We start from the raw sequence: 26090 nt of genomic DNA, 5'->3' as shown, positions 1-26090 counted from the left end.
TCTGCTTCATATTGGTTTAGTATCCCACTGCATGACACTAACCAGGTTCCCTCTTAAAGCCTGGATTTGCAGACCCACCCCAAACTCTGGTTAAAAAAGGTAAAGAGACCCCTGACCGTTAGGTCCAGTCGTGACCGACTCTGGGGTTGCAGCGCTCATCTTGCTCTATTGGCCGAGGGAGCCGGCGTACAGCTTCCAGGTCATGTGGCCAGCAGGACTAAGCCGCTTCTGGCGAAGCAGAGCAGCGCATGGAAATGCTGTTTACCTTCCCGCCGGAGTGGTACCTATTTATCTACTTGCACTTTGACGTGCTTTTGAACTGCTAGGTTGGCAGGAGCAGGGACTGAGCAACAGGAGCTCACCCCATCGCGGGGATTTGAACCGCCAACCTTCTGATCGGCAAGTCCTAGGCTCTGTGGTTTAACCCACAGCGCCACCTGCGTCCCTGGTTAGAACTGTGCAAATTTGAACACTAAGCTAGGGGAAAGGGATAAATTGGGGCTTTTCCTGAGAAGGGCAGTCTCTTCAGAACAGAGTCCTGTAGGTAGTCACTATTATCTTGATAGTAAAACAATACAAACGGTATTTGGTACAATTAAAAATGTTTTTGACAAGAGAATGAAGGGTACAAGGCTTAAATTTGCCTTGAATCACAATAAAGACATCTTAATTAAGGACATGCAACCTTGCCCTTCACAGATTACTTTGAATTAAAGGCAGGAACTTAGAAGAAAGCTGGCCTTTGTGTAATTTTTGTGTGTTCAGCTTGGACCCCACCTCCATGTTTCTGGCCCCCGCCTGCACCTTTGCTAAGCAAGCATCCACACTCAAAGTCCACTTCGTGATACAAAAGCTTGTGATAACTGACTCACCCAAACAAAACAAAACCAGCACCGCAGAACGGAGATCTCTCATTACCTGCTTGCACATCCTACACCAGGAGTAGGTTAGAATCGTGTGCTGATAGCCTGGCACTGGGGAGTCCAGTTCCTTCAGTATGATCTGGACGCAGCCTTGCCCATGGACAAAGCGACGGATGTGGTGCACCATTGGAGTATCACAGAACATGCTTGGGCACTGATAGGAAGGCCTGGGAAGAACAAAGGGCAAAAATGTGAAGCAAACGTCTTTCACTTGGCAGTCCTCTTCAGTCCAATGCAGGGGCAGGAAACAGAGGGACCCCGAGGAGTTGTTGGACTACAACACTCAACTGCTTTGACACTGGGGAACTTGCAGTTTTGCAAGGGCCACAAACGGCTCCGCCTGCATTTGTGAGGAGTCAGATCTTTTGAGTGTGGCAGCAGCTGTGCTTTGTGAACTCCCTGCTTATTGACGTAAAGCTGGCAACCTAGCTATATTGTTTTGGACACCAGCTGAAAGCTTTATTTTACCAAGCCTACATTAATATCTGGGGTTTCCTTCAGCTTTGCTGATTTTATCTGTGTTTGATTGATACTTATTATTCTTGACTGCTCAGAGATACTTTTTCCTGATTTAAGTGGCATATCTATGCTTTGCTGAATAAAGAAAAATAAACCACCAGCCATGATGGCAGCGTCTGGTGGAAGCTGGGAGTCCAAAACATCTGGAGGGCCACCAGAGAGCTCTGAAGGGTCCGCTGCTTCCTTCTTTTATTTTATGCTGTGCCTCTTTGTGTTATGAAGACGACCCATGCACTTCCTTACAGTGACACATTGGCTGTGTCTATACAGCGTGAGAAAACCTTGCCTCGGGCGGCCTGCTAGAGTCTTCTCCACATGATGGCAGCCTTCTTCTTGCTTACTGCCTCCATCCTTCTCCAAGCACTGAAGAACACCTCAACTTCTCCTCTGTTCAACCACTATGGTTCAAGTGTTTATATTCAAGAACAGATGGTACTTAAGAAGGACCACTTTGAGGGGTTGTTTTTATACACTCAAGCAGTGTATAAATTTTATGAAATAAATGAAATCTGAGAAAGTTGAAATTTCTTACCTGAAGCAATACCTTTCTAGAAACACACCCAGAGTGAGGTCATTCTTTCCATAGAACTCCATAACCACCATCCTAAAGTGACCGAGAAAAGAACAATGATTCTTTGGGTGGTTTGAGAATGGTTGTAGAATACATTCCTATAATGCTCAGGAGGGAGGCCTGTACTTTTTCTGACCACCAGATAAATCGAAGTGTGGTTCCAGAGACAGGCACAGGCACAGACACAGCTTGAACTTACTTCCCATTAATTATCAGAATTAAAATATGTCACAATTTAGCATCTGCAAAGCTGCTGAGCCATTTCCCTACATCCTTCATCCACGCCCACTATCTGGGGATAATATCATGAAACATGAGCTGTAAGGTTGAAGAACACTGGTGTGGGAGCAATGTGGCTATCCCATTCTTTCTTACAATGAGGAAGAAAGCATGGAGGATGCAGCATTTGGAAAGAAATGTGAAAGGCACAGGTAATAAATGCACTGCATTTGGAAATAGCTATAGTGGATCTTCCAGCTGCAATGGCAAAGATGCAATATTGAACTTCCACCAGCAGAGGGTGAAGTCTTGCAGCAGCAAGCGGACTCAAAGGTAGCACAAGCTGTAAGCAGCCAAAGCACAAAAACATGCAATTGTGTTTTCACTGGCTTTCAGGACTAAGGTCTTAGGTGGCAGAACCCCAAGAGGTGTTGCTTCAGGTCGCCCCTGGTCAGGACCCACTGCCTGGTTGCTACCTGGTCAATAATGCCACCAGAAAAATATAAGGTGAAAAATTAAGATAGGAGTTCCCTACTGCATGCTTCAGTTAAAGGGGAGTGCAGGATGGGAGGCCAGGGAAGACTACTGATCTGGGTGATACGAGGTAACGGTAAAGGGACCCCAGTCCAGTCGCGAATGACTCTGGGGTTGCGGAGCTCATCTTGCTTTACAGGCTGAGGGAGCCAACATTTCGTCCACAGAATATTTTTCCGGGTCATGTGGTCAGCACGACTAAGCCGCTTCTGTCGAAACCAGAGCAGCACATGGAAACACTGTTTACCTTCCCGCCACCTATTTATCTACTTGCACTTTGACGTGCTTTCGAACTGCTAGGTTGGCAGGAGCTGGGATCAAGCAATGGAGCTCACCCCGTTGCGGGGATTCGAACCGCCGACCTTCCAATCGGCAAGTCCAAGCAGCACAGTGGTTTAAACCACAGCGCCACCCGCGTCCCTGGGTGATACAAAAGTATGCCCTAATCTTAGAAATGGCTTGATTTTAGAAAACCAATTATTTCTCCAATTAACACTGAAAGGGTTGCCTGTACACTTTTGCTTTGCATTTGAGCCATTAGGGAGTTTTAGGTCTTAGGCAGATTTTTTTTTAAGGGTGCCAGCCATCTGGTTCCTGACTATACTCTTAAAGCAGTGAGTGAGGAATGCATGTTTTGCTTCCCAGACTGGGAAATGGGGGTGGAAGGAGTGGCTCAAATCCCCTACACAGGGCGAACTTCCTCACTGCCTGTCCTTCGACATCCTCCCTAACTGAGAGTGCTCTGGGAAGAGATGGAGGAGAGTTGGAGGTCTTCCAGGTCTTTGTATAAGTCCCCATATCCAATAAAATTACCGTATTTTTTGCTCTATAAGACTCACTTTTTCCCTCCTAAAAAGTAAGGCGAAATGTGTGTGTGTGTTATGGAGTGAATGCAGGCTGCGCAGCTATCCCAGAAGCCAGAACAGCAAGAGGGATTGCTGCTTTCACTGCGCAGCGATCCCTCTTGCTGTTCTGGCTTCTGAGATTCAGAATATTTTTTTTCTTGTTTTCCTCCTCCAAAAACTGGGTGCGTCTTGTCATCTGGTGCGTCTTATAGAGCAAAAAATACAGTACCTGTCTATGCTCCCTTACAGTCCCCCGCCCCTGCCCCGGGTGATGCACCAGTTACCCATTGCACAGCTCCCACCTCGACTTTACACAGAAAGGGGAAAGCTCACTGATAGTTAGGAAATATTTAAATTAGGTCAGAGGGAAAGCAAAGGCAAACCATTGTCGCACCATGGGCTAACGCAGGCACTTGGAGCGTTGCTGGATTGGGCCGAAGAGCTGCTGAACAAGACGCAGAGCCTCTGATGGTTTGCAGGGCTAAGACAGTCCACCTGGCAAGACACATCCCAGGAGAAAGAATTAACACACTTTAGAAACTGAGATATGAAAGCTTGGAGCTAAGTGGCACCTTAAACCGAGGTTATGGGTGCAACAACGGAATGTCTAGGCATGGTTTTTTTAATACCAAGAATACAAAGCTGAAAATGGATGAACTGCAGCTAAAATATTACGTTCATTTTTCACATGGTCTAGTCCTTCCCCTGCCCACCCCCCTGATATTCTGAAAAAGGGTCTCTTCCCCAGTCTTCAGAGAGTAGCTGGAAGTGGGGAGGCAGAAAAGGGTCCTCCTTTCCGTCCACTCTGCAGTTTTAATCTGAAATCTTAGGCACAGTGCTGAGCCCAGAGCTCAGAAACTGTTCGCGCTAATGAAATTCCCTGTCGCAAAACGTGCCTAGAACAGTGGGAGTTCCTAACACTGAACACACCAACTGCAATAGTATTGTTCAGGAATTAACAAATGGCCTTAACTCCAATGCAATTCAAACCAGATTGTTTTTTGGGGTGCGGGCATTTTAACTTAATTTGTACAATTGCCCAAGGTTATATAGTCTATTGACAGGTTTATGAAAACAGGGAAGAGGTTTTGGAAATTATCACTTTGATAGACTAGACAAACATAAATGTATTTTTCACTTGCATATGATTAATCTGCCCCACCCTCAGCTTCCCTGCTTTTCAATTTATTTTTATAGCAGTTAGGAACATAGGAAGATGCCTTCTATCAAGTCGGACCACTGAGTCTCCTTATCTGCACTGACCGTAAAGAGTTCTCCAGGGTTTCAGACAAGGAATCTTTCCCAGCCCTGCCTGGAGATATTGTGGGATGAATCTGGTGTGGAAACAGGGTCTTCATCCACAGATCCTTACACACGCACAGAGCTGTGTGTGAAAATTCTGTGCATGGCAGTTTCAAGACGTTTAAGAAATGCAGCTGGAGTTTGAGCATCTCTGTCTAAAATCAAACTCTGCTTTCTTATAAGATTTGCGATGAAGGGGGCAGGCCACCACTCTAAAACCCTAGACAAAAACAATAACAACCCCAGTGTATTGTATGTGCTCACTTTATGAGACCATAAGGATTCGTTCTGAATGAACCCTCTGTCGTCGTCATCACTCCTGAGTCCAAATTTCATGCCGGACGCCTCTTTAGAAGACTGAGCAAATGGGTCCGAGTCCTTTTGCACAATCCTTCCTCCTCTGGCCCGGAAGTCGGCCAGCATTCTGGCCAGGCTATGGCTGCTGTTCAGATGCTCAGCGATCCGGGTGCTGACAAGCTGGTGGGAAGGTAATATCTGGACAGGCTTGGCCGGGACGCTTCCATTCATGCCTTGCAACCCAGAGAGGTCCCTTAACAGCTGCTTCTTCCTTCTGCTGTCCATCTCCTTGTACTCCTTGCTGAGCCGAGGAGACACATAGACCTGCTCCAAGAAATACTCCCTCGTAGGGCAGCGCATGCCTTTCTCCGTCAACAGAAAGGGCTCGCGGAACTTGATCACCGGGGAGGCACAGAGGATAATGTCCTTCAGCTCTTGCTTAAAAGCCAAAGAGAAGGTTTTGAGCCGGTCTTCTGAAGACGTCACCTCCTCCGTAACATACAATCCAGTGTCATCCTGCAGAGGGTCCCGAAATTCCCTGATCTGACTTTTGGGCTCCTGGAAGTCGTCCATGTGCCTCAGACTCTCCAGAGGCTCACTGTCCAAAATCCCCAAGTGTTGGTCAGTCAGCTCCAGGGGTAACAATGTCTCTGGCACCAACACTGGCGTTACAAAAGGGGCTCGATAGGCAGAATTCATTAAGAAGTGCAAATGCTGTTTCTGGGGGGCAAATGCTTGTAGATCACCCATATCCTGGCCGTCCTCTTCTGTCAAAGTCCTTTGTTCCAGGGAGCCCATCTCATCTGAGGACACCAATTCTGAGATAGCAGGCAGCTTGTCGGGAGCCACGTCTGCATCTTTTCCTGCTGCGCTGCTTTCTCTGTTCGAAGTATCTTGCTGTCCGTTGTCTTCCTCCTTCCCTTCTGGCAGACAGTGGAAGGAGCCATGTCTGGCCAACATGGGAGGCATAGCAAACTCATCCATAAGGAAGGAGATCTCCAGCTGGGAATGATAAGCCACGCAGATCATGAAAATAAGGATCTCCTTCACGCGAGCCAGCTCGTAATCCCCCGCGCCGCGCAGCTTGATGGTGCAGCCCAGGTGCTGGGGGCAGCCTTCGAAAAACATCAGCGTTTTCGTTTGCTCTGGAAAATAAGAGGAAGATAAAGTTGTGCTCGTTTCTCTCTTTTTGTTAAAACTGGGCGGGCTCTTTAAGTGGTCAGCTGGTATATCTATCCCAGAGTTACAAATGGCTTTAGATCTTTTTCAGAATGTAGGCTGGGCTTCCCCCACATTCCCTACTGCTTGCAGTCATGTGTCAAACCCTACGGATCCCTGCGGCCACTTCCATAAGGTAATAATTGTTCATTAAAATTGTTCATGCACTTCGAGCCAAATGCAAAACTAGCAGAGGTTTCATTCATTCCTTTATTAAAATATTTATATTCATTAAATATATTCTATTCATTAAAAAAAATCTGCATAGTTTACAACACCTCTGCATAAAGCCATACAATAAAAACCCATTAAAATGACAGGAGATTATGGATGTAAAGGAATATTCCCTTAGGAGATGAGTGAAGAATCGTTTTACTGAGGAAGGAAGTGCTAGAAATCTGCCTCGATCAAAACCTTTAGAAAAGCAGGAGTTTGGTGACAACTGAAACAAAACTAGCATAAAATTATTAAACCAAGTGACAAATAAAATAATAAAATAAAATAAAATTTATTGATAAGGATTTGCTGAACTAACAATTTGAATTGGAATACAAAAAAGGGAGGTACGAGGAGGTCTGGGAAATAAGTTAATGGAAAATAAGTAATGTAAACTTTGTGTTTTTAATTATTTTCATTTTTGTATTTTTGTTATTTTTTCTTTTTTTTTATTTTTATTGTATTACTATTGAAAACTTTAATAAATATTCTTTAAAAATAAAATAAAATAAATAAAATAAACCCATGATTTTAAACCTACTGTGAACTCACGACGGCCTGAGGGAAAGCCACTCTCTCAGCAGACCTACCAAAGGGTTAGGGTAAGAATTACAAAATCCAAAACACTTTGGACACTCAAAAGCACTACATAAATGTTACCGTATTTTTTGTTCTATAAGACTCACTTTTTCCCTCCTAAAAAGTAAGGGGAAATGTGTGTGCGTCTTATGGAGCGAATGCAGGCTGCGCAGCTATCCCAGAAGCCAGAACAGCAAGAGGGATTGCTGCTTTCACTGCGCAGTGATCCCTCTTGCTGTTCTGGCTTCTGAGATTCAGAATATTTTTTTTCTTGTTTTCCTCCTCCCAAAACTAGGTGCGTCTTGTGGTCTGGTGCGTCTTATGGAGCGAAAAATACGGTATGTATTATTATTATTATTATTAGTGGTGCCAGCTCTAAAGAATTTACTTTGTTATCACATTAATCGTGACGCTGTATTTTAAAGAAGCCCAACTCTGTTAGAAAGGAGGCGCAGCCGGCCCTGTTTGCAGACAAACAAGGTTAGGACTTGGATCACTCACCATTAGGCAACTGAAACACTTGGATGTAAAATTTGTGGCAGGTCCCCAGGTGTGGTTTGGTCAGCAGCTGATCCATTGACATTAGCACATCCCCTTGAGTCATCCGACTTACTCTGTCTAAGACGTGCTGCAAAACATGGATAAGAAAAAATGCTATGCACTTACTTAACTTAATCCGAGAGAGAGAGAGAGAGAGAGAGAGAGAGAGAGAGAGAGAGAGAGAGAGAATAGGCCAAAGCATTGGAAGACACAAGACCTACCCACCTTGGAAGAATGGCAGATGCAAGTAATGGACTACATGGAAATGGCGGAAATGACTGGCAGAATCCGAGATCAGGGAGAAGAGTTGGTGGAAGAAGATTGGAGGAAATTTAAAACTTATTTACAGAAACATTGTAACATTTTTGAAAGTTGAGAACATTGAAATGAAACGAAGGGGTTCTAGTAACAAGGTAAAATAAGAATATGTAAAAATGGATTGATATTAGATGAAAATTTGAAGTTATGATATGTGAGGAAAAATAATTAAGGATAAACCAACAGGATATGAATTTGCTGAACCAATCTTTAAATGGAATACAAAAAAGGGAGGTGTGAGGAAGTCAGGAAAATAAGTTAATGAATGGAGGAGTAATTAAAAAGAGGGATTTTTTTTACTTTTTCTTTTTTTATATGTTAAATGTTTGTATTCTTGTGTTTTTGTATTTTTCTTGTGTGTTTTTTTTAATCTATTGTTTCAAAATTTTTCTTCTTGTTAAAACCTAATAAAATATCATATAAAAAAAGAGAGAGAGAGAGAGAATAGGCTATGGCATAAGACTGCAACCAAAAGCAAGTTATCAACGAAATCTAAATGGTTTTACGTAAATTAAGAATCCGAGATTTGCCCGCAGGCAATAGCACCCGTGTGCATGATTAGATCATTTCTACATTTTCTGGAAATTAATCTGCTGTGCTTTTTTTTGCAGCATTTGTGACTGAGAATGAGAGAGGTGACAATCAGGTAAGATACTGGTTAACTGAAGGAATGGCAAGGGAATGCTGTGCAGTCCATAAACTGTACCCCAATCTCTTGTTTAGGTCTTCCTTCGAGGTCTGGTCTCTGACAAAAAACAATCCACACCTTATGAAACCATGAAACTCTATAGACCATTAAGACAAAAAAGGAATATTTGAGAGACCAATTTTCACAACGCACTCTGTAGATACAGAGCCAAATAGGTGACAGAGAACCCTTGTCCCTCAGCAGATCTACCTCATGGCATTTGATCCTATTCATGGCAAAGTTCCACTATCAGCATTTGTTAAATTATACTGATGTGGAAATACTCCCAAGGCTTTTTAAATTTTACATTATTTATTGAAAAATAAAAAGTAGAATATCAGAAGTTCACTGAGTAAGACGCAAAAAAGGAGAAGAAACAGGAAATAGTACCCATGTAGAAAACAAAACGGGGGAGAAAAGGTATTGTGTACATCACCAAAAAAAAGGAGGGAAAACCTGTTACTGAACCACGATTTCATTTAGAATTCTAGCACTTACCGGCTTAACGTTAATGACCAAAGTGATGCCATGTTCCAGCAGCATGTCTTGGGCAATACGGGACACAGTTTTTTCAACCAGGACGAGAGTCGGCCTGACATCCACTATCCTCTGAACATAGTTCTTCAGGAACTCCCTTTCCTATCATGGCAGAAGCAAGTATTGCAATCGTCAGATACCAGGCCCTACATGAGGACTAAAAGCATGTCTAAGGCTGCAAACTTAAAACATGCTTACTCAAGAGTAGTCCGCCCCCCCCCCTAAAACTAAACTGACAGTTCAAGTAAACACTAACCTAATTCAGTGCACTTTATGCACTAATTTAGTGCAATTTATGCACTAAAACAGAGCACTGGATTACTAACTGACTAATAAAACACAATGCTCATGAATTTCAGCAATTCTAAAATTAGTACTTTGGTATGCAGAATGGTGCTGCCACTGGTGTTTTTAATTTTTTGGGGGGGGGGATTTTTTTAAGAAGCACTAAAACACCTTGGTTACAATATTCGCAGATTAAATGTTTTCCATAGTCAGAGTTGCTCAGAGCAGATGTATGGCTCCAATATCCTTGGAGATGAGAAACATCTTGTGGTCTGCATACTCCTTCACCCCCTGCCCGGTTTCTGGAGTTAACCATGACACAATATTATGACACGCTCTTATGTCAATGCTAGTTTTACCTAGAACTGAAAAACCCAACTTCAAATTCTGGCTTCAAGCTGTATCAAGAGCAGCTCATGTCTGCACTAGACCAGCATTGTTTTCCCAGCAAAGCTGGTGTTTGGATGATTTCCCATTGGAGCTGGGGAAGAAATAGCAAGGCTGCGATCTTAAGCATACTTACAAGATAGCAAGCCCCTGGTATATAAAATTCACACACCGCTTAATTGTAAAGGACCTCAAAGCCGTTTACAAAAAGATAAAATAATGACATCAATAAAAATTAACAATCATGCCTTAAAACATATGAAAGTTACAATACTAAAAAAGATTAAAATTACTTTTTAAATTCTCAGTAAACAAGTACAGGACTGTGTCATATGTGTGCATACCAAGATCCTCATATGGCTCTTGCATACTGGTATCGTTAAAAACCTCTCTCGTTTGCTAGGTAAGCTTTCACAATGTAAGGTGTAAAAAAAAAAGGTAAAAGACCCCTGGACGGTTATGTCCAGTCAAAGGCCACTATGGGGTTGCAGCGCTCATCTCGCTTTCAGGACGAACAAGCTGGTGTTTGTCCACAGACAGTTTTCCGGGTCATGTGGTCCGCATGACTAAACCGCTTCTGGCACAATGGGACACCGTGATGGAGGCCAGAGCACATGGAAACACCGTTTACCTTCCCGCCTCAGCAGTACCTATTTATCTACTTGCACTCTGATGTGCTTTTGAACTGCTAGGTTGGCAAGAGCTGGGACAGAGCAATGGGAGCTCACCCCGCCGTGGGGATTCAAACCGCTGACCTTCCAGTCAGCAAGCCCAAGAGGCTCAGTAGTTCAGACCAGAGCGCCAACTCGCGTCCCTCTTTCATAATGTAGAAGACTATTAAAAGCATGACATAATGAACTGAGCAAAGCACCAGTCCATTTTCAAATCAGCCGCAATTGGCTAGTTCTGAATAACTGCAGGGAATATGTGGTTTGCCATAGTCTCCGTGCTTTGCTGACTTGAAGCACGGAGACTATGGCAAACCACATATTCCCTGCAGTTATTCAGAACTAGCCAATTGCAGTCACGAATAAACCAACTCATTAGACTTTGATAGGATGGTAAAAGAGGATAAAAAAGCAAACTATCCCAACCTGAAGGACAATGGGATCTATGCAGGTAAACTTTGTTTCTTCTCGGTAGAGATATTCGATGGAGCACTTCAGCAAAAGAATTTTGGGGTTTTTGATACAGGAGTTCATCTAGAAAGAGAAAAGGTTGTTAAATGAATCCCTTCACTATTTCGTGCTGAAAGACAGAGCAATACCTTCCCTTAGAAGGTGCAATGGGAAGAGTCAACAACTCAGTGGCAAAGCGAAAAGGCAACATTTCTAGGCTGCCAAGGCAAAAAGTGGAGGGGACCCAATAAAAATCAGGATAGGGGCCAGTCTGCTAGTTAGAATGTGATTCCAAACCCAATACGTTTTTGCTCAAATGAGCCATTATCAGCCAAGTGGGAGACCCTCTCGGGACCTTATGACATCAGTTAATCCTTGTGACGGATTCTGCTTTCCTTAATCCTGCCTGAATCTGAACCTACATTCAACCTATTTTCTCTGTTTTTAGCCGCTCTTATTTTATCTGTAAGCCGCCTTCAGGCCCTGTCAAGGAAAAGGGCAGGAGATAAACAAACAAAGAACTTCGTAGTAACAGTAAGTGGGGTAGGGAAGATTAAGAGCAAAAACTGTTACAAAACTGGTCGATTAGGTATTATATCGAACATTAGGCGTTCCAAGTCATCCATGCTACCATATTGTATAGTTACAGATAGGTAGCCGTGTTGGTCTGCCATAGTCAAAACAAAAAAAATTCTTTCCAGTAGCACCTTAAAGACCAACTAAGTTAGTTCTTGGTATGAGCTTTCGTGTGCATGCACACTTCATATTGTATAAACTGACATAGTTACACCATACCTTTTTATGTGCTATGTTCTTGGTGCAAACAAAGCCATTCACCACAACCGAGTCAAATTTTTTTCCACCCGGAATCTGTCAAAACAGTAAGAATTTTATTATCCACGGATCTCCTAATTTTCCCAGTTTGTGTTAAAAAGCAAGACTCTTAAAAAAAAAGGATTTTCTTTTCCCTCCTAACATCAACAAGCTAACTAGAAATAGCCCAGATAAATGTAGCTTCCATTATTTCTTGCATGAGGCTCAAATGGGTAATTCAGGCATCCAGTTTATCGTGAGAACAAAATACGTAAATTAGGTTCATTTGTAGCACACAATTCAAATTATTTATTCCAGGAAAGTACTACTCTTTTTAGGAATATGGCATTTCCCCAGTACTCACAACTGCAATATATTGTCAACCAGGAACATCTAGCTAAGGAGGCCACTGGAATTTGAAATGGTGCATGATATGAAATCATGCAAACAAATATTTAAAAATAGCTCTCCCCTGCTGTTAAGCACAGGAGTACAAAAAAATGCCAAATTGATGACAGGTCCTCACCATTAAAAAACACACCTTTCTATTACAAAAGTAGGTTGCCTTTTATGGACATGAATTTTAGCTACATATCACTTTTATTCCTGGACTAATCAAATCTTATTTTATCATTTATCTTTATTACGGATAGTCTAAAAATGTTCATGCTAAGTAAATGTTTGGCATAGTGACCAGTTTTAGTTCAAGATTATGCCTAGGAAATGGTAAAGGAAAAGGCGGTAGGAAAATCTAAATTCAAAACGAGGTCAGAACTAAGAGATGATTGAATACCAGTCAATGTAATTAAACATGGGACACTTGGTGGGAGCTGGAAATAAACTGCAAATAATTGCCACTTAAAGGTAAAGGGACCCCTGACCATTAGATCCAGTTGTGACTGACTCTGGGGTTGCGCCGCTCATCTCGCTTTACTGGCCAAGGGAGCCGGTGTACAACTTCCGGGTCATGTGGCCAGCATGACTAAGCCGCTTTTTGCGAACCAGAGCAGCGGTACCTATTTATCTACTTGCACTCTGACGTGCTTTCGAACTGCTAGGTTGGCAGGAGCAGGGACCGAACAACGGGAGCTCACCCCATCGCGGGGATTCAAACCGCCAACCTTCTGATCGGCAAGTCCTAGGCTCTGTGGTTTAACCCACAGCACCACCCATGTCCCTAACACTATTGCCACTTACAATAATGTTAAACAGAAGCAACAGGAGCTGAATGCTAGAGTTTTCAAAAATGATCAAGGGTTAGTTCAGGTGTGAATGATTGGCGAGTTGCCTCCCAAACATTTAACCACAAAGCTGCAAGTTGCTGACATGGCCCTGCACTCGTACAACCAGGCAGACCCCAAGAAATGGAGGTTTATCAAGCGACTGGCTTGGAGGGTGGCAAGTTCTCTGGCAGGCTTGGGCTAGTTTTGGGATATGGAGGTGCCATCATTCTGAAAGCCAGCACAAGCCTTGAGCAGTCACCTCCCTTATATAATAATAATAATAATAATAATAATAATAATAATAATAATAATAATAATAATAATTTATTATTTATACCCCGCCCATCTGGCTGAGTCTCCCCAGCCACTCTGGGCAGCTCCCAATCAAATGTTAAAAACAGTACAGCATTAAATATTAAAAACTTCCCTAAACAGGGCTGCCTTCAGATGTCTTTTAAAGATAGGATAGCTGCTTATTTCCTTCACATCTGAAGGGAGGGTGTTCCACAGGGTGGGTGCCACTACCGAGAAGGCCCTCTGTCTGGTTCCCTGTATCTTGAACTCACTTTTTTGATATGGACAAACTGACGGATGTCCATGTCATCGTCCCTGTTCTTGACGTCGGGTCGGACCGTCTGAACCACCTGGCAGACTACGGGCACGATCATATCCCTCCAGGAGAGAGACAAGGACTCGTTGTAGAGCAACTGCTGCAGTAGCGCCATCATGTGGTTGTGATTAGCTGAGCTGCAGAGAGAGATTTAAAAACATGGTTAAAGTTCAGGAGACAACAGAGGGAGGGAATATCCTCTGGAGCCATATATACCTGTTTGCCTGAGAGTGAACTATGCCTGCGAAGCGGCTAGAGCAAGCCCCTGTAAATCCCCCCAAATAATCGCTCCAGGCTCCCAAAGCAAAGAGGAGGGCAGATTCACAAATTTAGGGGCTCCATTCTGGATTTGTGTAGGGTTTAGCCTTTCCTTCTCCAGAAGATATCCCGCAAGGCAGCAGAGGTTCAAGGTGGGAGTTTTCCTTCTCCTAGACAGACTACCTTCCCTGGCTGATGAGCCCCACCTGCCTCTCACGTCCCTCCCTGCTTTCTTGACTGTTGGTCTCATTTGCTCAATCCGCCAGAGCCCGTCTTCGCAGGCAACTCACCGCTACAGAACCCAACTTACAGCAGCCTCTCCATGGCTTGTTTTTCCCCATTCTCCTCCCTCAGAAGGTCCAGGCTGCTGTTGTGCCAGCCCAAGGGTGTGAAAAACAGCTCTTTGGATTTCTCTTCAACTCTCCGATTGAACAGCGACTCTAAAAAACACAAGTGGTGGGTGGGAGGGAAATGCTAAGATTACACTTTAATCCATATACAGTCGTACCTCCGCTTACGTATCCTTCTGGTTACGTAAACTTCAGGATACGTAAGCTGCAAACCCAGAAGTGTATTTCCGGGGTTTCACTGCGTGCGCATGCACAAAAGTGCTCTACTGCCGTGTGTGCGTGCGCAGAAACCTCGGAATCCGGCCAGACCTCCAGAACTGATCCCATCTGCAACCGGAGGTACCACACTACAGTACAGTGGTACCTCGGGATGCGAACAGGATCTGTCCGGAGCTCCGTTCGAATCCCGAAGCAAACGTAACCCGTGTCCGCGCGTGTGCAGGTCACGTTTCAACGCTTCTGCGCATGTGCGTGACGTCATGTTGACGGTCTGCGCATGCGCGCATGGCGAAACCCGGAAGTAACGAGCTCCGCTACTTCCAGGTCGCCACGGAGCGCAACCCGAAAATGCCTAACCCGAAGCGTATTCATCCCGAGGTATGACTATATGTGTTTTTTTAATCAATTTAACTTCAATAAAGCATTTTTTTTAAAAAAGAGAGAACTGTAAGTCTTATTCTAATTGGTGAGTTAGAAAATCACAGGGTATCAGACCATGGCTTAATAGCCTGTTTTGTTTCAGTTGACTATTGTCAGAGCAAGCTATATATGGCTGGAACGGTAATTAGTTCTAAAATTGAAGCTTTCCATCCCTTCCACTTGCACAAGGAGGAGCAAAGAATACATGTGCCCAATGCTTGCCTAGGCTGATTCCCATAATGCTGAATCATACCATTTAAAGCAGGCATTCCCCAACTCAGCCCTCCAGATGTTTTGGGACTACAATTCCCATCATCTCTGGTCCTGTTAGCTAGGGATGATGGGAGTTGTAGTCTCAAAACATCTGGAGGGCCGAGTTTGGGCGTGCCTGATTTAAAGGGTTGCTACAAGATTGTGAATAAATCCTTCTTGGAGGAGGATACAGTTCATAAAAATGAAAAAGGATGTCACAGATGACTCTTCGCAACACACATTTTCCACTTTGGTGGTGTCTGAAAACAGTCATATGTCTAGTAGCTAGAGAAAAGAGGGGGTGAAGAATACTGCAAAGAGGAATATTTCTTTTTATTTTAGCAGAACAGTTTAGAAGCACCATGCAATACAACAATGGTCTCCGAATCCAGATTAATTTCAAAAGGGGCTACTGTGGTAGGAAAGCATCTTTATATGTAAAAAAAGTAGCTGTCAAAAATATACTACCCACTGCAGCTAATAATATACACGTTTTAAAACATGCTTGTGTATTAAGGAGAGGATATAAAAAGTATAACCGTATATACAGAAGAGTCTTTCTTTAAGACATTCTTCTAGTTAAAACTATTCTGCAGGACAGCTTTTTAAGCTGCAGTCGAGCAGGTTTCTTAAAAGCCTACGGCACTTGCTTCTTTGTTTGGCTAGCATCTGACGAAACCCGGAAATAGATATTAACGTAAGTTGCATGACACAAGGGGGAGGAATGTATCTCAAGCGCAAGCCATCAGTTCAAGCGAGTGTTAGGTAGCTTCTTTTCTGTGTTTAGAGAGAGAAGCTTAAAACAGAACGATCACTCGGACTGGAAAAACAGACCCCAACCCCCAGAAGTGTCCTGTTTCATCATATTCACAGTCACATGCAGAGACTTGTACGGATTTCGTCAAGCTTTGGGGCAAGATCATTTGACGGGATCAAAACCCTTCGGCAAAAGGAGAGAGAGAGAAAGATGTTCACCCAACATCCAAACCCATGTCCAAGGGGGAACATTCTTCCGGCATTCAACTCACCTTTGATAAAAGCGTCGCTTATTGAGATCATCTGCTGTCCGCCGTTGTCAGCAATCAGGTACTCTGAAAGGAGAAAGAAATATGAAGATGGGAGGACACAGCTATAATCATATGGCTTACACACCCACTCCACAAGAGAAAGAGAGGCATGACTCATGCTGTATTTTTAGTCACTGTTGTAGTAACAACTCCAAAATGTTCAAGTGAAGGGAATCTTCGCTTTCTTTCCCTGTTTTGATGACGTGTCAAACAAGGCATTAAAGCAGTTCTGGAACCAGATGGAACCAGATGGAAGAGCCCATTTGCCAATTTACACATGTAAGGCAGCCCTGTTTAGGGAAGCTTTTAATGTTTGATGTATCATAGTATTTTGATATTTTTTTGGAAGCCGCCCAGAGTGGCTGGGGAAGCCCAGCCAGATGGGCGGGATATAAATAATAAATTATTATTATATTATTATTATTATTGTTCCACGGCTTCATGGTCTTTTGACATGGAGGCCAAGCAAGGATACAGATGCTATCACTATTATTATTATCCACCCCTCACCAACAGGTCCTAGGGTGGGTTACTACCATGTAAAATTCAGAATTAAAAACATACAAAGAACAGTGGCAAGAATAGCGTAGGCCCTGAAAGCACACCTGTCAGTCATCAAAGGCCAGGATAAACAGGTGTGCCTTCAGCACTGCCCAAAAGCTGTATAGTAAAGAAGCCAGGCGCATAATATTAACTCTTCCCAGCCACAATAATTTCATATGCACACCCGTATTAATTATATTTTCATGGTCACTGCCTATCTCATCCATTCACCTTCAGACAAGCTTAGAAGGAATGGAAACGTTAGACCACTGAGGTTCCTCACCCCCTGGTCTTATTCCTCCTATAAGTAAGGGTAATGGGACCCCTGACCATTAGGTCCAGTTGTGACCGACTCTGGGGTTGCGGCGCTCATCTCGCTTTATTGGCCGAGGGAGCCGGCGTACAGCTTCCGGGTCATGTGGCCAGCATGAGTAAGCCGCTTCTGGCGAACCAGAGCAGTGCACGGAAACGCCGTTTACCTTCCCGCTGGAGCGGTACCTATTTATCCACTTGCACTTTGACGTGCTTTCAAACTGCTAGGTTGGCAGGAGCAGGGACCGAGCAACGGGAGCTCACCCCGCCGCTGGGATTCGAACCGCCGACCTTCTGATCGGCAAGTCCTAGGCTCTGTGGCTTAACCGACAGCGCCACCCGCATCCCTTATTCCTCCTATACTTTTGGTCAAGTCTGCCAGCACCGCAGCAGGAGTCAAGAAAGCAGGTTCTGGATCAAACCTATTGCAAACTCCTGTCGCACTTTCAAGAGGCACTTTTATCTCTGTTTTGTGCTTTCCTAAAATATCTACAGTTCTTGCTACAGGAAGAAAAATGGCAATCGCCAGTGGCAAAGCAGCTGGGTAAGCTTTCACTCAACATTTTGCACACATTTCTGATTCCTTGTGCAAGTTCAGGGGCAAAAAAAGAAATCACAGTGAGGGACGCCACAGGCTAATTTATCACTGTCTTGAGGTAAAACATTGCTTCCAGATGCCCTGTACCATTTTAGCATGGTTCTGGTCTTGCTGGGGAGGTTTACAATAAGCTTCTGCTCATCTTGCAAAGATACTATTAAATTCAATAGTCTCAGTTACCTTGTGGATTTCTTGTTTTCCCACACAATCTGAAACAGCAGCTATGCAAATGTTAACAATGAACTTGGAACTGAATTTCCTAGATGTTTTGCATAATGCATAAATACTACAGATTTTTACAGTTTGTTTTCCTGATGAACACAGAACTTTCCGGATGCATTCAATATACATTACAAGCATGCAATAATATTGGGGGGGGGGGTTTACAGTATGTTAATTCACAAACCAGAGAAAAGAACTTCTGTTACTAAAGCTATTTTATGAAATTAGTTTCACCACACAGCAACTAATAAAGAATTTTAGCAAGCAGGTGTTTATTGCATAATGTTATTAGGCATGGAGGAGTTCAGCCACATGCTGAATTACAGTATCTCAAAGTTACTCTTGTTAACTTCCCTCTTTACCTGTGAGCAAGAGTGGGCACAGGCAAATTTACCTCCTCTTATACACATTATTTTACAGAAGCAAAGCCCCAGAGGTTCCACTGTGGTTTTGTCACAAACTGATGACAAAGAAACGAGGAAGATGAAAAGGTCATATTAAGATCAATACCACTAGCAGAGTTTTAGTACTTGGGGCAAGGGAAAAGAATCAAAGATTTATTATAATTTTTACTAAGAGGCCTTATGTTCAGACTTTTATTTTAACAAAAAAGCTGAAGGGATATCAATACTGCTACATGTAAAATTGCTATATAAAGCAGCCCAGAAGCTTTAACATGATACAAGATTGTAATTTCTCTACCATTTAAAAGGTGTAGGCCAAACTGACATAAAATCTTGTCTATGAAAACAGACAATGGTCTGAGGCGAAGTCAGCCTATACCCAAGCTTGCCACATTCAACACCAGTACTTGAATACAGCAGAATTCTGGTCTTTCCAACTAGACTGAGCTCTAGATGGTACCAGCCAGTTCTATTTTTCTAGAAAAAGACGTGCCAGACCTCACCATGAACGCCTCCCTTGTTCTCTTGTAATGGCAATGGTGCCCACCTGAGAGGTGCTGGAACTGAGTTCTGGCAAAAAAACCAAACCAGCCCTGGGACCAGACCTGCCTTACATTTGCATCCACCACAAATGACTGAGAAACAGAAGATGTCCTTCAAAACATCCTTGCTCTCCGCGGCCAAAAGATGGCCTGTCAAAAAAGCTGTGTGAAAACGCGTTGTCTACAGTGGTTCAAAAGCAGAGTGGCCTAATGCGAGAGGAAGGAGGAGTAGAAAATAAGACCAGTGCGGGGACAGGAGGCGCTGGTGTTTGGGCACAAGGGTGCCTAGGCCCTGTTTTTCATCACGTGTGACTCCGAGTGGCAACTACCGCATACCTTTTTGGTCGGCAGGGTGAGGGGGCACGTGGGGGTACTTGGAATGCTTCTTGATATGGAAGTTCACGTTGTCCAGCTCCACGTTCAGGCTGATGGAAGCAGCTGAGTCGCTGTCCATGGCAGACTGGAAGCTGCTGACTGAGGTGCGCTTGCTAGGACTGGCAGAATCTTTTAGGTTTGAGGAGAGGGGGAGATACAGGAAGGAGAAGGGGGGTTCAAATAATAGGTATTCACGGGGGATCAAGGAAAGGAGAGAAATGATCTCAATTAAACCGTGTGCAATGTTGGAGAGAGAGAGAGAGAGAGAGAGAGACAGTAATTTTATCCACTTGCATATTGGCGTTTCTCATGATTTGGGTGGTGTTTTGAGGCCATTTGCTCCTTTTTTTAAAGCAGGGCTTGCTGTTAGGACCAAGATGCCCAAACAGCTGCAAATCTTATGCCAATTTGGAATCTGGGGGTGTGTGGAAATCTAGCCAAACACACAGAAGATACTGTATCTCCGTAAAAGAAATAGATAAAAGCGTTTATTTCTACAACAGCAGCAGGCAGCAGCAAGACAGAGCTTTTACTTGCTAGTAAGGCGGATATCCTCGGAAAACAGACACAAACACTCACTGGTCAAGTTATCATCTCCGTCTTCTGCAATCTGTTCTGTGTCGCTGTCGTCAAACTTGATGTCTTTGAACCAGGATGGCTCAGAATGGCCCTCCACCGAGTTGACCGAATCACTGTCTGGAGAAGGAGTTTCAGAAAATTCTGTGCTCTGCGGGAGAAACACACATTTCTCTCACTCTATTTGCTAGCATCCTTGGATTAAGTACAATTCCTTCATTAGAATATACAAATTAATACCAAACTTTCTTCTTACTATTTGCTTTGGAAGGTACTGGATTAGGTTATACCAGGTGAGCCAAAATAAATGTGAACAATTAAGCGTAAGTGCAACTTTCAAAATAACGTTAACTGACCGCAAAGCACAAAAGTGGGGAACCTGTGGCTCTTCAGATGTTGCTGGACTCTCAACTTCCATCAGCCACCATGATCAATGGCCAGGGCTGCTGCTGCTGCTGAATTTATGTTCCGCTTACATGCAAAAATGGATTCTAAGCAGTTTACAACTATGTTGTTGTTTAGTCGTTTAGTCGTGTCCGACTCTTCGTGACCCCATGGACCAGAGAACGCCAGGCACCTCTGTCCTCCACTGCCTCCCGCAGTTTGGTCAAACTCATGCTGGTAACCTCGAAAACACTATCCAACCATCTCGTCCTCTGTTGCCCCCTTCTCCTTGTGCCCTCCATCTTTCCCAACATCAGGGTCTTTTCCAGAGAGTCTTCTCTTCTCATGAGGTGGCCAAAATACTGGAGCCTCAGCTTCACAATCTGTCCTTCCAGTGAGCACTCAGGGCTGATTTCCTTCAAAATGGAGAGGTTTGATCTTCTTGCAGTCCATGGGACTCTCAAGAGTCTCCTCCAGCACCATAATTCAAAATTTAATTTTGATTCATAATTCATAATTTACAACTATAATATCCATCATAAAACAATACATAAGTAGAAACGGTTCCCCCCCCCCTCCCAAGGCAATCAGGACAACCTGCTCATGCAAATATGCATTAACCACCCCCTGGACCCTGTGAGGAGAACCTGAGCTTACAGGGGTAAACAGCTCAGAGTGTGCGACCTGCCTACTGTGGGGCAGAGAGACTCTGCATCACTTCCAAGAGTCTCAGTCCTTTGTTCTATTCTGCTTTCATTTTCATTTATTTTATTTTAAATAATATTTATTACTTTTAAACCTTACGAATAAAAAAAGGAAAGAAAAAGAAGAGATAAAAGGGTAAAAACCAATACAATATATAAACAATACACAACACAACATTAACACAATGAACTAAACAAGACAGAGCAAAAACAATTTAAAACACACACCATACCATTTCAATACCCTATCTTTCATTCCCTTGTTTCAACGACCTCCTCTCACCTCCCTTTTTGTATTCCACTTCTATTAATTGTTTCAGCAATTCCTTTCCATCTTTCTCTATTTTCTGTCATATAATTATCTTAACATATTTTAACCTTATTTTCCGTTAATACTATAATACTTATTTGTGCTTAATTCCTTATAACATTTATACTAAAGCCATATAACTTCATTCCAACACTTTCCTAACATTTTTAAAATATTTCTATAAATAGTCTTTTAAACTTTTTCCAATCTTCTTCCACCGTCTCTTCTCCCTGGTCTCGGATTCTGCCAATCGTTTCCGCCAATTCCATATAGTCCATCAACCTGGTAATCTTCTGTCCGAGGCTCTTAACTCTTTTCCAAGTCCCTTCTGCAAGTCTTCTTCGTATTTATACATGCATTTTACTTTGTCTTCTACTGATCTTGTTCTTATTTTCCTTCCTTTGATGCTGAAGAGTAGATCTCGGGGAAACTCCCACCTAGCAATGATTTTATTCCTCTGCTTTCGTTTTCATATGGAGCAGACATGCTTGTACAATGTTCCGTACTCTGCTAGATAATGGATAGTTTCAGCTGCAAATAAACTGCTTTTAGTTTTTAGTACCTCTGTGTGAGACTCTGTTTATGCACACTGAAGCACAGGCTGATTTCTCTGAACGCTGCCGGACTCTGCTTTTGCTCAGAGCTTTGCAATCCAGGCTGCGAAGCAAAGACTTGACGCAGCTATGGAAGCGGGCTGGACGCCAGACTTATCTGGGCAATAAATCACCTTCAGAGACCCACCCGGTCAGCCCCCAGGATGGGCCAATGATACAATGGACAGACAAAAGCACCTTGTTCACCTCCTCAGGTCTCTATCACTAAAACCTACGCCGCAGAACTGGACATCTCACCAGAGACTCTATTAGCATCAATATCAGTATGGAGACAAACGATATTGTCTTCAGTGAACTTATTGTGGCAGGCCTTTGATGGTACCAATGGCCCATTAAGTGGGGCTTTTTCACCACTTGAAAGTTACCTGGGGACACAGTGATGGGAGTTGGAGAAGTCTAGCAACATCTGGAGAGCCACAGGTTCCATTTTTCTGCAAGCGGCAATTCCATTTTCTCTATATTTGACTGTGTTTGCGCATGTTAATGTTGCAAAAGAAAAATAAAGAGTTCTAGAAATACGATAAAGAGCAGGAACTGCATGGGATTGTGAGGCGGGGCAGAGGTAGATGTAAGCTTACTCTGAAGGGGTAAATCTAAAAGTCTGTAAAACTTAAGTGTGCATAGATATATATTTAAGTCACATGAATTTCGTATAAATATGTAGCACAAATATGTTGACAAAATATAAGGTGATTGGAATCTATACATATAATAATCAGGAAACCATGAACAATGACAATTCATTTTTATTGGGGATATTAGACACAGATATAGCCAGAGATAATAAGAAAATATTCCTTTATGCTACAGGGGCTGCGAGAACACTAATTGCCAAAAATTGGAAAAAAGAAACAATACCAACAAAAAAAGAGTGGCAAGATAAATTATTTGATTATATTGAATTGGCTAGATTGACAGAAGCCATTAGCGGTCAGCCCAAGCAAAAAAATTCAAAAAGAATTGGGAAACTATAGAGAATACCTTAAAAAGCAGTGCCCTCAAATTAATACTTGGACTTGTTTCGATTAACTTCTGCAAAATAAATTATGGTATAAAAGTTAAAAAACAGAAAGAAAATGGGGTAATAATGAACTAAGAAGGAGACAGTTTACCAAAAATAAAGAGAGAACTGTGTTTAGGATGAAGGAAGTCAACTGGAAGAAAAGAATTGAAATATTTTATATACCGGTATATAGTTGACAATTGGATCTGTGTAAGTTTCCGTACGGTATTATGTTTTATTTGTATTTTGTTTTTGTTTTTTGATTGTATATTATTACTTTTATGTTTAGTTTTATCAGTGTGTTGTAAAATAAACTTAATAAAAATTGAAAGGAAAAAAGAACAATGACAATTCAGTGTCGAATGTGTAAAAAAAAAAAAAGCTAGTTACGGACTAGTGATAAATAAGGAACTGTTAATATTTTGGACAGTAAAAGTAAACTAAAGAGCTATGTAGCCATTGAAATTGCAAGACTTTAATCTAAGTAGATAATTCTGGCAGCTCAGGGGAAAAAACAACGTTTCAAATCACTTGAAGAAACCTAGTTATACTAGGGTTGTCTTCCATAGGAATGGCTTCTCATCTATTTTTCTCCAAAAACAGAGATGGATAACTAATTGTTTGTTGTAGAACACTGTGGCCCATCAGAAGACTAAAGCAAAGAAAGTATTTCTGCATTGGATAATTTTGTCTCATCTTGTCTATTTTCCAGTACTGGAAATTCTCTCCTGTCAATCTGAATGGAGGGCCAATCTCTGCATCCACCCAATAAATCATTTAGGCTATTGAAATGTGCATGAAAGACATGTATATTTAGGTGTATAAACGACCATGTTCATGCAAGAAGGCACTAAATATGGCATCCAAATTATCCCGTAATCTTGAAAACTATATGCAGCCCCTTTAGATACTTCTTCATGGGGCACCAGGAAAGTATGTCGGGGTTTCCAACTACAACAGCTGCGCATAGCTTCCTGAAGCCTGGAGAGCGAGAGGGGTCGGTGCACACCGACCCCTCTCGCTCTCCATGCTTCAGCGAAAGCCTGCACTCGCCCCATAGGAAGCACACACGGTTCCAATTTCCAAATTGGAAATCAACCAATATCCCAACAGTAAGAGATTGGCAAAGTAAATTATTTGAATATTCAGAATTGGCAAAATTAACACACAAAAATTAGAGACCAGAAAGAAACAAAGTTTATTAAAGAATGGAATAAATTCATAACCTATATTGAAGTAGATTTAAAAAATCCAAAGATCACAGTAGGCTTAATATCACCCTTCGACATACAAAAGTTTTAAAGAAAAACTGTGGGGGGAAATGTATTACATAACCCAAAACTGAGGTGGAGCGAAGTCAATAACCTACATGTTTATCTTTGTTTTTTTGTTGTTTGTTTTCTTATAATTAAATTATGTTGTTCTTATTATTGGTTTTTTTTTCCGTGAAGAATTTATTTTCTGTACATATGTGTGTATATGTGTGTATGAAAATTACTAAAGAGAATTTTTTTAAAAAAAAAGGAAGCACACACGTTTCCCCTTCATTTTTGGAGGGGGGAAAGTGCATCCTATAGGGCGAAAAATACGGTACACATTTTTCTACAGGCTTTAGAGCCCCACTGGCGATTTCTCATTCCCTTCACACCCATATTATTCATAATAAACTTCATAGGAAACTAGCAGGGCGGGCCTCCTTCTATACCTAAACAGTAGCTAGCAGCTCCTCAAATCCTGGGAACACAGCCAAGGCGTTGTGCTGAAATGCAGCCTTTGCCCCAAGGTTAGTACTCTCTGCCCATGGAGGAAAGATACGCATTTACTACTTGAGCAATTTTCTAGCTGACCAAACAAAAAGTGACATCAGTCTGTTCCATCTACAATGCCAGCTCTGACCTTTCCACAGATTAACTCTACAAATGCAGTTCTAAAGTGAGGTCTACGACTTCCAGGAATTGCACTTGAACCATGTTTCAACGCAAAGGCAGAACGAAAAGACTGAAATTATGTGTGTATATAATTCAGGTTCAGCGCTCCTGAAACACTTTAAATGATTCAAATGGCTTTATTCCTTCCCAGGTGGGTCTGTCAAGCATAAGATCTCTTAACACTGCCATAAATAAGTAGGGCTATAGGAACTCTGCACTAAGGATTTCTTTTTTTAAAAAAACTGCATCAAGGTAAGTTCAAGTCTGCATGAACAAAGGCAGAATTCGCTTTGGACTACTTCGTTTAATGGGCATGTGTACAGGATTGTAGCTTCAGTCAATTTCTGGTACACACAGAGTGCAATGAGGAGCTGTATTCAGCAACCATTCAAGCTTCCAAGATTCCGCCCAGAATTATTCACACATTTGCAACCAAAGGAGTTCTCTGGCAACCAAAGAAGCTAAACACCTCTTTTAGATAAGAGTTAAGCCACTATCACACAGGTCTTTTTTATGTATAGTTTACTAAGGTTTTCACAGCATTACAATAAGAGGGGTCCCTTATTTTCCCCACCCCATTTCCCCACCTCCTCTAAAAAAAAGTTCATTTTCATTCCAGCACTTTCATTTCTAATATATAAATGACAGTGGGCTTTTTTTTGGCACTTGCACAACCACCGGTTACTAGATTTCACCCTGAGTCAAACTGATTTGATTCTACACCTGCAACTAAGGCAAAAATAAAGGCAGATCAGCTGGCATACTGTAAACAGGCTTACACACTACACTAAGAGAAAACATGGGTTGGCATGAATGAGCAAATGGAGCTTCTCCCAGGGCTGAGCCAATCTTTGGCTTAGCATCACACCCAGCCAAGGTTTGTGGACTGTCTTGCTCCAGAAAAACCAGAATCTGTAACCAAGGTTTGTTCTTGGTTTGCTGTTTGTCTGGAGCGAGACAAACCATGAGCCTCGGTTCAGATTTAATGCAAGCCAAACCATGGTTCAGCCCTGGATAGCAGCCCTGGGAGAAGGACAACCAGGGAAGAGGCCCAGTGGCCGCAATCTTCACTCCAGCAGTCCTGGAGTGTTTGCTTGTTCCATTAAGCCGTGATCTGGCTTCTTAAGGCATTACATGTGAACTGGCTCTTGTCCCCAAGCTGCTGCTACAGAGATTAGGGGAAAAAGCAGTCAGGTGCTCTGGGAAAGCAAAGACAGCATCTTCCACCGTGCCTCACTGAGTACGGCAGTATATGCACATCCTAGAC

At 42.7% G+C, this 26090-nt stretch overlaps 1 protein-coding gene across 5 annotated transcripts in view; it reads right to left on the bottom strand.

The window, feature by feature from the left end:
* The window catches only part of PIKFYVE (phosphoinositide kinase, FYVE-type zinc finger containing), a 97712-nt gene that overhangs the window by 34395 nt on the left and 37227 nt on the right, over positions 1 to 26090 (bottom strand). For 4 of the 5 annotated variants that reach the window (XM_081898135.1, XM_081898134.1, XM_081898136.1 and 1 more), the window contains 13 exons: positions 19884 to 20031; positions 19266 to 19433; positions 16270 to 16332; positions 14311 to 14440; positions 13699 to 13879; positions 11892 to 11966; positions 11073 to 11180; positions 9268 to 9408; positions 7725 to 7851; positions 5178 to 6355; positions 4006 to 4106; positions 1975 to 2046; positions 919 to 1090 (listed from right to left, as the gene is read on the bottom strand). In XM_081898135.1, coding sequence (XP_081754261.1) covers positions 919 to 1090; positions 1975 to 2046; positions 4006 to 4106; positions 5178 to 6355; positions 7725 to 7851; positions 9268 to 9408; positions 11073 to 11180; positions 11892 to 11966; positions 13699 to 13879; positions 14311 to 14440; positions 16270 to 16332; positions 19266 to 19433; positions 19884 to 20031 — 2664 coding nt within the window. The remainder of the gene's footprint in view (positions 1 to 918; positions 1091 to 1974; positions 2047 to 4005; positions 4107 to 5177; positions 6356 to 7724; positions 7852 to 9267; positions 9409 to 11072; positions 11181 to 11891; positions 11967 to 13698; positions 13880 to 14310; positions 14441 to 16269; positions 16333 to 19265; positions 19434 to 19883; positions 20032 to 26090) is intronic. The other variant, XM_081898138.1, reaches the window with a different exon arrangement.

Source organism: Podarcis melisellensis, assembly GCF_964234715.1.
Source record: "Podarcis melisellensis genome assembly, chromosome: 1".
NCBI lineage: Eukaryota > Metazoa > Chordata > Lepidosauria > Squamata > Lacertidae > Podarcis > Podarcis melisellensis.
Note: the sequence above shows the minus strand (reverse complement) of the source record. Positions and strands in the feature narration are given on the sequence as shown.